The sequence below is a fragment of the Gossypium raimondii genome, chromosome 9 (genome assembly GCF_025698545.1).
Source record: "Gossypium raimondii isolate GPD5lz chromosome 9, ASM2569854v1, whole genome shotgun sequence".
Taxonomy (NCBI): Eukaryota; Viridiplantae; Streptophyta; class Magnoliopsida; order Malvales; family Malvaceae; genus Gossypium; species Gossypium raimondii.
Genome location: NC_068573.1, coordinates 22078015 through 22089391, shown reverse-complemented (window position 1 = coordinate 22089391; position 11377 = coordinate 22078015). Strand labels below are relative to the sequence as shown.

Below are 11377 nucleotides of genomic sequence, written 5' to 3'. Positions count from 1 at the left end.
TGTTCTTCTTATATTTCCTTTCAATAAAATCTCCATTTTTATTATATTTATTTTCTTTTCCACCACAACCATGAGCCACTAAACCCATCTAGCTGAAGGTTGTCGATATTCCCCAAAAAGGGTTCTTGAGGCTTAGAGTTCGTACTTAGCCTCCTCGCCGAGTATTCATCATTTCTCCGCACTACGGGGCTGACACTTTCGTCCATGTCCCTTAAGAAGTAAGTTTTTTAATGTATGCAAAGGCGGTCGCTTTGTATGTTTTGGAAAGGTTGCACAGTCGGTTCGTTAGCTTATTGCGTCAGAGGTTGGAGAGCCCAAGAGACAAACTGGCGTGGGATTCGCCATTGAGAAGCGTTGATCTAGCATAAAACAATCTCACAGAAGCAATTGTTGGCTAGAATCAGGTTCCACTAAATCGTAAGTCAAAATCCTTGGAGCTGGTGGTAGTAGGCATCCTCTTCCACTATAACTAGCTTATTCGGTTTGGGAAGGATCATCTAAAAGCCGAGGATTGAACCCAAGGCAGAACGAGACAACTGGAGGCTGGAATCTCCCATAAGAATTTCCTTTCTCTCAACTCTATTTTTAATTTCTCGAATTATCGATTCAATATTCTTAATTCTGTTTTTATTTTATTTTTCATTTCCAGATCCAAACCTTTAATTCTGTTATTTTTATTTTTTTTCCAGGCAGGCAGGTTTTCTTGGGCAAGATTCTGCTGGGATTTTACGGAATAAGATATTGTGCAAATCCAGTCTCTGAGGATTTGACCCTACTTCCCTTTTACTATTCTTTTTCATTATTTATTAGGAATAGAATATTTTTAGTGCTTTCAACGACCGCATCAAAAATTGATTTCACTTAAAACGTGCTTAACACGCCTTGATAGCTACAATTTTGACAAACAAGCAAAGCAAAGTCTTCAATTATTACAAAATTATATCTTATTGTGTTTTTCTTATTCTTCTTGTTATTTTTTAATTCCATTGAATTTTCTTATCATTTCTTCTTGTTTTCCTCGCCCGCCATCACCAACCCTTCCTACCCCTCTCTTTTCTGTTCTTAGTTTTATAGGCTTATAGGTATCTTCTATTCTTACATACACAAATATTTTTCTTATATGCGAAAGATGGGTTTCAAGAATAAGAAAACAAGTCAAGAGAAGTTACATGGATGACTTATTGCATTTTCAAACAAATTTATATTTTTTAAAAATAAAATTTCGGATCATCATAACACAACAATCATTAGAAATGAGGAAAACAACTAGTCTTAGTGACCAAATGAAAAGTTCGATAAAACCAATGAGAGAAGAATAAAACAACTCCCCTTAAAAGAAAGCTTTGAACCACCAAGAATAGATAAGCAAATTATTAAAGGGAAAACCAAAACTCGTTTGGAGGCAATACATCAAACAAATTTATACTTAAAATAAATTGAAAGGTGCGGAATTACCAAAGAGAAGTTTAGTTATATTTGTTTGATTTTGAGGGATTTTATTAAGTATGATGCATTGTCAACATATATATTTATTTTGTGACATACTGTTTTCAAAAAGAAATACATGCCATTTTACAATGCCCTTTATTATACGTATACATATTGTTATTTTAAAACACAAAAAAATCATAAAATTTGCATTTTTACATGCGATAAGTGGGCTTGACACATAGATTAATCTTTCTTGGCAACGAGACACCAAAGTTCTCAGTCATGTCCAGTTCATTCGGCGACATTCCACTAGGTAGCTCCCAATTGAAACAATGCAGTAATTGAGCTAGAATAAGTTTAACTGTGATTAACCCTAATTTCTTCCCTGGGCATAATCTACGGCCTGCACCAAATGGGATGAGTTCAAAATCATGTCCATGAAGGTCTATATTGCTATCAATGAACCTTTCTGGAAAAAACTCTTCAGCGTTATTGGACCAAGTATTAGGGTCTCTCCCCATTGCCCAAATGTTCACTAAGACCCTTGATTGTTTTGGTATGTAACAACCATCAATAATTATGTCTTCCACTGACTCACGAGGAACTAGCAAAGGTGCAACAGGATGAAGCCTAAAAATTTCTTTCACAACCATGTCTAGGTACTCCAATTTTGGTAAATCATTTTCCTCTACCATTCTCTTGTTCCCGACAATGCTTTCTAACTCTTGTTGGAGTTTTAACAGTACCCTTGGATGCCTTAGGAGCTCTGATAATGCCCACTCCAATGTGGCAGCTGAAGTGTCCAAGGCACCCACCATCATATCTATTGTTATGGCTTTGATGCTATTTCGATCCATTATATCACCATCATTGTTCATTGGTTGATTTAACTCTTTAAGCAGTGTACCGACGAAATCATCTTGCTTATGTTGTTCATGGTCGTCAATGATCGTCTCGAGGGCTTTGTCAAGTTTTTCACCGAGTTTCGTTGTACGTGCTTTGAGTCCCTACACAGTTGATAATAATCAACACCATTCACTTAGTGGTTGTTTGTAATGTATATGACTAATTTGTTTTGATATGGTCCATTAAAATTCACACAAACACAATACCTGTAGGTCGAAAGCACCCAGAAAAGGAACAACATCTGCAAGATTGAAAGCTCCTGCTATGTGAGTAAGCTCATCAATAAGCTCCTTGAGGTTAAATCCCTGATACTTCTTCACATTCCCCAAAACCATTCTCAAAGTCATCTCTTCATTAAGCGCCCCAATCTTCTTACTAATGTTGACCACTTCCTTTGCTGATGCAGCTTCTTTCAAAGATTCAATGAAATGCGCTAGCACCTCCTTCCTCGTTGATGCAAACGATTCAATTTTCGATGCAGTAAAAATTGTCATATTACAAATCTTCCTCACACTACGCCAATATGATCCAAGTTCTGTGAATGCTATGCCCCTTTTGCCATTGTAAATTAATTCTAGGACTTGAAGTCTTGGCCTGCTTGCGAAAACAGCATCATGTGTCTTGAGAAATATCTCAGCGGCTTGAGGGGATGAAACGACAACAGTTGGCACAACGCCTAGCCTTATGGACATCATAGGACCATATTTTTTGGCCAAGTGATAAAGGGATTGGTGTGGAAGCATGCCTAACATGTGGAGGTTTCCAATAATTGGCAAGGGTCGCGGACCCGGAATGGCTTTCCCTTTTCCTTTTCCTTTTCCATTTTTGCTTGATGAGATGTAAAATAGAATGTAAAAGAAAGAGCAGAGTACTGCAAGGGCAGTGAGAAGAGTGGCAGCTGAAAGAGCCATTCTTGTTAATTGATTCAACTGAAGGATATGTCTCTACTGTCTATACCGTCCCCTTTTATTTATACATTTATCTATTAACTATAAAAATATATACATTATTTGTAATCTGCAGATGAAAAGTCGTTCACGTTTGGCCGTCGTATTTGACCTAGAAAAAGAAATTTGGCGTATTTGGACAGCTGTTTCATATAATATTATGGATAATTAATTCAGACAAATTATATTTCTCGAATCAGTTATTACAAATTATTATATAGATTTTTTCTGTATGTTTACGAAATATGGTACAGGGTGTCATAACTCTTCGGCCATCACATTTGACACGAAACTTGGCAGTTAGCTGTTTTGACCATAAATTTGTCAAAATCAGCCAGCAGTTTAAATATTTAACTAGTTTTAAGCCGGTGTTTTGCACGGGATATATTAAATTTATAAATATAAAATAATATTTATTCATAAAATTATAATTAAGATAATATCTATTCAAATTATATTTAGACAATTTTTAATATAATATTAAAACATCTATCAAACTCATACGTATGAAAATTATATATTTATAACACAAATATATAATTAAAAATAACATATAATAAATAATAAAATATATTGTTTGAAACTAATTAATAATATATAATATCTAAAACGTAATGGGATTAAAATAAAATATTCGATTAAATTGTAAGTAAAACAAAATTTAAACACATAAATATATCGAATTAAGAATACTTGATGATACAATTGTTTAACATGATGTTTTCATCAATCCTAAGTTGGTGTTGAGTTAATTTGTGACACCAATTCAATCAATAACATATTTAATCTATATAATTGATGGAGGTAACAAAATGTGCATATTAAAATAAAATGTATGAAAATTTCAAAATAAAACTTTGGTTGAGTGGTAAATTAAATGTTTTATTAACTTAACTAGCATGGATTCAAATTCCACATTATGCATATTTCTTATTGTTTTTTTTAAAAAATAAGAATATTAAAACACCTTCGAATAATATAACTTGATTTAATTACGAAATGACATTTCAATAATTTCCTCGACCGAGTTGGTACCTGGTTGACACGTGACACCAACTCAATCAAGAGTTTAAATAATAGTATAGAGAATACTCTAATTTTTTTGATACAATGTTTAGAACTACCCATAACCCATCCCGGCCCTTAAATAGGAGGATAAACACGTTTCAGCACACTCGAACCCACGTCCTCCTACACTAGCATCAATGCCAATGCTAATACATCAGTTTTAATATATATATTTATATATATATATATATATATATATATATATATATATAACTTGACAAATGGATCTCGAATGATGAAGGTCTAGAATGATGTAATATATTCGAAGATATAGTAAAATAAGAATAATATAATATAGGGTAAGCTATAATAATGGTCATTAACGTTTACTGAAATTTTTTTGTCATTGAACTATGAAAAGTTATATTTTAGTCACTAACATTATTGACTTATAATGTTTTGATCACTCGTCCATTAATGATATCATTACAGTCTTAACGAAAAAATAAGGTGACACATTAATTCAAATGTTAATATTCAATTTGATTCATAGCTAAAACATTCAATTTGATTAACGGATAAGACCTAGCGGCACAAGCCGAAAGGTCGATCGAACTCAACTCAAAAACGAGGAAATAAGGATATTCGAGAGTGGGTAGACATACCGAGGTTTATGCACATACTGTAGGAACCTAGGGCATATGAAGCCAACATGTCCAAACAACCCGGGAGCATTGAAGAGAAGAGCTAATTAAAACACTAACTTACCAACTTATCCGTTTATTTATTAATTTTTTCTGTAAAGTGGAAGTTATTAGTACTTTTTCAAATAAGATATATTACAATACCCAAGCCAAAGTTTTAGCCAAAATTGGGAAGCTTTTGATCAAATCTTCACTTTGTAAAAATTTTATACTTAACAAATCGACGGAAAAAAATATGAATGAAAAAGTAATAGAAATAAATAGATTTAATAGATTTGTTTGGGGTTACTTTATACATATATGCTGAAAAAGAAAGACAATTGAGAAAGTAGGTTGAAAATTTTAAAATTTACCGATCTATTCCTTAAAACTATTATTATGCTTATCTCAAACACAAATAAAAATAAATCTACAAACTTCTAATTTCTAACTATAAGAAAAAAGAAATAAAGAAAAAGAAAATTTAGGTAAGTGAAAACATGTGCTATAGAGAGCATTTCACTACCACATCCGTTAAAACACGCCACGTAAGACGTGTTTTCAGGAGAGAGACTGAAAACACATCCTATATGACTCATTTTCACTGATGTGGCAATTAAAATACTTATTGTAGGACGCATTTTTCTTTCTCTATCAGTAAACAACATAAATCAATAAATATGTAGAATTTCAGTATAACTTTTAAAATAATTTTTCTCTTGAAAATAATAATTTTCATTAATCTAAACAAGCATCAAAGTATTTAAACTTAAAACCCTTGAAAGTTGAAACAATCCAATTTGCCATATTTTAATCATCAAACCATGGGGGAAAAAAGCTTTTTAAAAAGCCGAACTGTAGATATAATTGCCAAGAAAAAGTAGGCCAATGAAGACAATTACGTTTGCTTTGCTTAGAAAATTTTACTAAAAATAAAAAAACTCATGAACTATTGAAGGGAAGCATCAGGACACAAATAAAAATAAAAATTGGATATATTCTAAAATCCCCCCATTAATCTAAGAAGAAAACAGGGAGATAGAGCCGCCGCCCACACCAACAAAATCACCACAATGTAGGACCATTGCACCGACGATCCTTGTCGCTCCCTCCTCAAAAAAAAGATCGTCCCGCCTTGAAGGGTGAAGAAGCAAAGCAGCTCAAGAAAGCTAGACTATATTAGTAACAAGTAAATCCTTTGTATGTAAAAAATCTCGATATAATTTTGGGATAAAAGTGAATCGCAAGGCCTAAGATAACCTATAAAGCACTTGATCACGATCAATTTTGTACACCTACTTAGGTATTGAGCATTTACATGTAAAAAATAAAATTCCTTAGAATGTATAATTGCAACTCCGTAAAATGGAATTGGGTACCTTTTTTCTTACATACGGAACCATTCATATATATGGGGATAACATATAGATTTATTTTAAACATATAGAATATAGATTTATTTTCGTTCAAGAGATAAGCGACTCACAGCCTAGGAACGTCTCTCGGCTCCCACCACCAGGACCGCCGATGAGCTCTCCGACCGCCATCTCCTCAAAGGAGATTTTATTTGGCCTGAGGAGGGAAGAAATCCGTAGAATAGAAAGAAAAACGAAAGAGGTGGTAGGGGTCGGCAATCCACCGGGGGCGAAGCGGTCGGCCGCCCCTAGATCATGATCTGGAGTTCTTCCAAGGAAACTTTAGTAAAACAAAAATTGAAAAAGGTCAGAATTTTGGTATTAAAAAAAGAAAAGAAAAAGAGAACACTCTTAGTCACATTCAATATTATGCTCAAATTCAATAAACAAAACAGCTAAAACCCAGGAGTGAGAACTAAGAAGCTTTTCTGTAGAATCCATTCAAACATAAAAGGTTATTTTATAAAAGAATCTTGCATTGAATAAATAAACCCATACAAAAAAGGAAAAAAACTTACGTACTTGAAGAACATGAGAAAAATGCCAAACGATTCAAAAGAAATTATTTTTTAGATTTTATATAAAATTTAGGATAAACTATTAAAATAGTCACTTTTATTTTCCTCAGGTTACATTTTGTCATTTATATTTAAAATGTTACATTTTAGTCACTTACGTTATCGTGTTGTAACATTTTAGTCATTGAGTCGTTAATTGTCATTAACGGTATAACAGTAAGTTGACGTGGCCCGTTAAATAATCATTCCAAACGAAAATTTTAGGTTAAATTCTACAATTGATGCTTATATTTTTATTTCATTTTGAGCAATTTTATTTTTTTCTTTTATATTTTTTAACTTCTTTTTTTTCTTTTTTTTTTCAATTCTCTTCCTCTTCTCCCTCTGTATTCCTCCATTCTTCATTTCTTTTAATGTAGTTTTTTTATGTTTTTTTATTTGTTAAAACTAGTCCACAAGCCCGCCTCACTTGAAAAAATTAAATTGTTCAAAAAAAAGTATAAGGACTAGTTTTAACAAATAGAAAACATAAAAAAAACTACGTTAAAGAAGTGGAGAAGGGAGGAAATTAGTGGGAGAAGCAGAAGTGAATGAAAAATAAAGAAAAAAAAGGAAAGTTAAGAGAACATAAAAGAAAAAATTAAATTGCTCAAAACGAAAAAAATATGGGAACCGATTGTATAAATTAACCTAAATTTTTTTTTAAAAATAATGATTTAATATGTCACGTCAGCTTACTATTACACCATTAACGGCAATTAACGGCTTAGTAATTAAAATGTTATAACGTGATAACGTAAGTGACTAAAATTTAACATTTCAAACATAAGTGACTAATATATAACTTGAGGTAAACAAAAGTGACTATTTTAATAATTTACCCTAAATATTTGAAACATTTATGATTTTTCTTAATTTTCTATAATTATAAATTTCAAATATATTTTTATACTTTTAAAAATAAATAATGAATTTTTAATATTTTTATGTTTTTAGAATTTTTTTTCAAAATTATTGTTAAAAAGTTATAAAAGCAAATGGAATATTTTAACTACAATTTATAGATCAAATTGAATACTAACCCTTGAATTAATGTAACACCTCACTTTTACATTAAGGTTATAAAGGCCATTAATGATGCACTAAAACATTATAACTCGATAAGTTTAGTGGCCAAAATGCAACTTTTCATAGTTTAATAAAAAAATTTCACCAAAGATTAGTGACCATTTTATAGTTTACCCTATAATATAAAATATACTTGTAACATTTTAGACCAATTTTTGGAGTTTTTTTCTATCATCGGTAGTGAATATAATAATTATTTTAATATTATTAGATAAAACTGAAAACTATAGATTTTTTCTCAATGTGCAACTTTTAATTTGGTACAATTATATAAATAAAATTTTAATTTTTATACATTATTTATCTATTTTCATTTAATTTTGCATATTAAAAAGTTTAGTTATCATAGATAATTTTTTGTATATGAATTAAATAAATTTAGAATAATAACACATCAATAACGATATTAATGGTTTATCCCTATTATTATAAATTGGATGAAAATGCTAAATAACCAGCCTTCGGATAGAATAAAAGTAAGTAGAACAGAATTAAATCTAAATAAATCAATAAGATTAAAATTTTAGCTTTAGATACAATTTTCACTCCGGCTTTAAGTTTTTTTCCTCCAATCAATAAGTTAGTTATAGTGATTGAGGATCATCCTCTAATCACCAGCCTTTCTGAATGTAAATTAATAGTTAGAACAATCCAACAAGTAACCCTTACCAAGTGATAAATCTTGAAATAAACTTCTACGATTTAATCCCTCGACAGTCTTGTGAATTAAAAGGACCTGGCTCAAATTAACGGTCTCAATCGTATGAGTCGTTTAAACTTGGTCGTTAATTCCCTTAACAGATCCAACCACTCAATTGATTACATCAAATTGTTCTTCGATGGATCGAATATGACAATTACAGATCGTATCAATTTGCCAATTGTATCTTGTCCAACACTGAACTGAGGGACATCCTTCTCGATTTGATGCTAAAGCAATGTTGTGAAATGACTAAGTCTATCTCCTAAACCGGAGAATGAACGCATACCGAAGTGGAAAGTGTAAGTGTGATTTCGAACGGTTCTCTCCTTTCATTCACTTCTAGTGTCTATATATACAATCAACCCTTTCTATAACAACCTCATTTGTCTGCCAAGATTTTGCCTATTACAGAGAGGTTATAAAGAGATAATTATTGTAAACCTACCATAAAATTCATATCGTGAATGTAATACCTCAAAAATCTTAGTGTCACTAATAGTAATATTTTGAAAGAAAGATAACATTTTTCCAAAAACAAGTAAGAGTTTATCAATTGAATAATGATAGTAATGTCAAATTTTGACATTGAAAAATAAAGTATGAATAGTAAAATTTTAGTGAAGATTTAATTGAAAATTTTGTAATAGATGAACTAAAATGCAAATTTACTATTTTAGAAAAAGGGTGCAAAATTTTAAGAAATTTTTTTATGAATGTGATATGGATACGGATTGATAGGTGGAGTCGAAAATTGAGATATAGACTAGATTGAAAAGTGGTGAAAAGTATAAGGACCAAAGTGTAATTTTACCATTTTATGAGAAAAGGGTTTAATTGTAATTATACCATGAATAAATAATATCTACATAAGTAATAATTACTTAGAACACATAAGTATGTCATGTGTCAAATAAAGAGTAATGAAAAGGGTAAACCCTTATGTCTTAAATATGAGAAGATATTTTAAAAGGCAATTTGATCATTTTATCATTAAATATTATTTTTGAATTTTAAATTATAAAAGAGAGATATTTTGATGAGAAAATTATAGCCATTTGATTAAAATAATTTGATTAGACGTGAACCATTGATTTAATTAATTAATTAATTAATTATTAAATACAGAAAAGTCTAGAGATATGAGGAATTTTTTTCACTCATTTCAATTTGGTCCTTTTCTTATTCACATACATTTCTAACCTAAAATTCTTAGAAATTAAAGTGAGATAACACATCCAAATCTAATTCAAGAGTGTCCTTTCATATGAAACCAACCATGAAGGCTTGAAGATGATGAAAGTGGGAGAAAGCATGGTAAGTTGTTCCAATTATTATGTTATGTTTCTTTGAATTTATAATTTGATGTGAAATTATAAGAATTAACTGGATATTTATACAATAGAATTACGAAATCTAATCATTGAAACAACGTATACATACTGATTCTTGGCTAAGATATCAATGCTATTTAAAATGATTATAAATACCAATAGATTTTAAACGAACGGGACGATCCGAATTGTGTTCTAAAAAGAAAAAAGCAGAATAAAATCAACAAAAGTAAAAGACGATAACAAATGCATGCATTATTACTTTTATGCATATTTTATTTAACATTCTTCTACATGATAATTCATAAATTTAATAAGTTCAATTAATCAATCTGGGTTATCAAATTAAATTAATTAATTTATCACTAATCATTAAATTCAAGTAATCAATCTATAAATTTATGGTGTTCCAAAATTTATAGTAGAATTTTAAATAGGGATTTAATAGATTATTGAATTGATATTTTTAATTTCACCAATTTAATTTTTCATGTGAAATTTAAACTTTTATTGAAATAAATTTTAATTAAGATCATTTTAATTAATTAGTTATAATTAACATGCTTGCTTATTTGATATTGCTATAATTTAACTTAAAATTTTAGACAATATGTGTTATAGAAAAGTAATTTAATACTTCATAACTATGGCCATTGTTTTTATAAGTGAAAAATTGTTACAATGGGCTAAAATTAAACATAAAAAGCGGTTTACTAGAAACTTAACTATGATAGCCAAATACTGTTATAATGGGTAATCATTATAGAGAAGTCTGATTGTATGAAAACCTAAATAAAAATGGAAAAATTTTCCTCCTCTTCTTTCTCAAGCTAAAAAAAATTAATAAAAATTAAAATAAAAGGGAAAAATTCAAATAAAAGCCTTTTTTTTAAATTACTGAAATGGGCCCAGTAAAAAAATAATTACAAGAATGGCCCAATTCCCCGAAAATGCGTCCACGTCAGCGAGTTATCAGGTGATGAGGCAGGAAAACGCTTCCTCAATGGAGCGCTTTGTCCACGTGGACAGAAAACGCACCCTCAAGGAAGCGTTTTGCCCGTGTCTCCTGCTGGTTAGGGTTTTGGGTTTTTAGTTTAGGGTTTAGGGTTAGAGTTTTGGGGTTTTTAAGTTTAGGGTTTTAAAGAAAAAATTAAATAAATAAGGTATTAGAGTTTAGGGTTAATTAATTAAATTAATTATAAAATTTTCAAAATTGGATTAGGTTTCGTGTTTATGGTTTTTAAAGAAAAAATCAATTAAATTAGGGTTTAGGGTTACTTGAGTAAATTAATTAAATTTTTTTTAAA

At 30.2% G+C, this 11377-nt stretch overlaps 1 protein-coding gene and 1 long non-coding RNA gene across 2 annotated transcripts; both read right to left on the bottom strand.

The window, feature by feature from the left end:
- Positions 1 to 1465: 1465 nt before the first annotated feature.
- Positions 1466 to 3294, bottom strand: LOC105798684 (cytochrome P450 CYP736A12). The gene is made up of 2 exons (XM_012628849.2): positions 2544 to 3294; positions 1466 to 2438 (listed from the first exon to the last, which is right to left on the bottom strand). The coding sequence occupies exons 1-2, from the start codon at positions 3246 to 3248 to the stop codon at positions 1644 to 1646; spliced, it is 1500 nt and encodes a 499-aa protein (XP_012484303.1). The 5' UTR covers positions 3249 to 3294; the 3' UTR covers positions 1466 to 1643.
- Positions 3295 to 4810: 1516 nt separating this feature from the next.
- On the bottom strand, positions 4811 to 6831 carry LOC128032507 (uncharacterized). Its single transcript, XR_008188761.1, has 2 exons — positions 6462 to 6831; positions 4811 to 6109 (listed from the first exon to the last, which is right to left on the bottom strand). It is a non-coding gene; the product is annotated as an uncharacterized LOC128032507 (long non-coding RNA).
- Positions 6832 to 11377: the final 4546 nt, after the last annotated feature.

What these genes read in the sequence shown, in the direction of transcription:
- LOC105798684 (XM_012628849.2), bottom strand. Translation starts at nt 3,248, where the DNA reads ATGGCTCTTTCAGCTGCCACTCTTCTCACTGCCCTTGCAGTACTCTGC. An exon ending in TGGGTGCTTTCGACCTACAG is followed by an intron (nt 2,439 to 2,543) that starts GTATTGTGTTTG and finishes TCAACTGTGTAG; the next exon opens with GGACTCAAAGCACGTACAAC.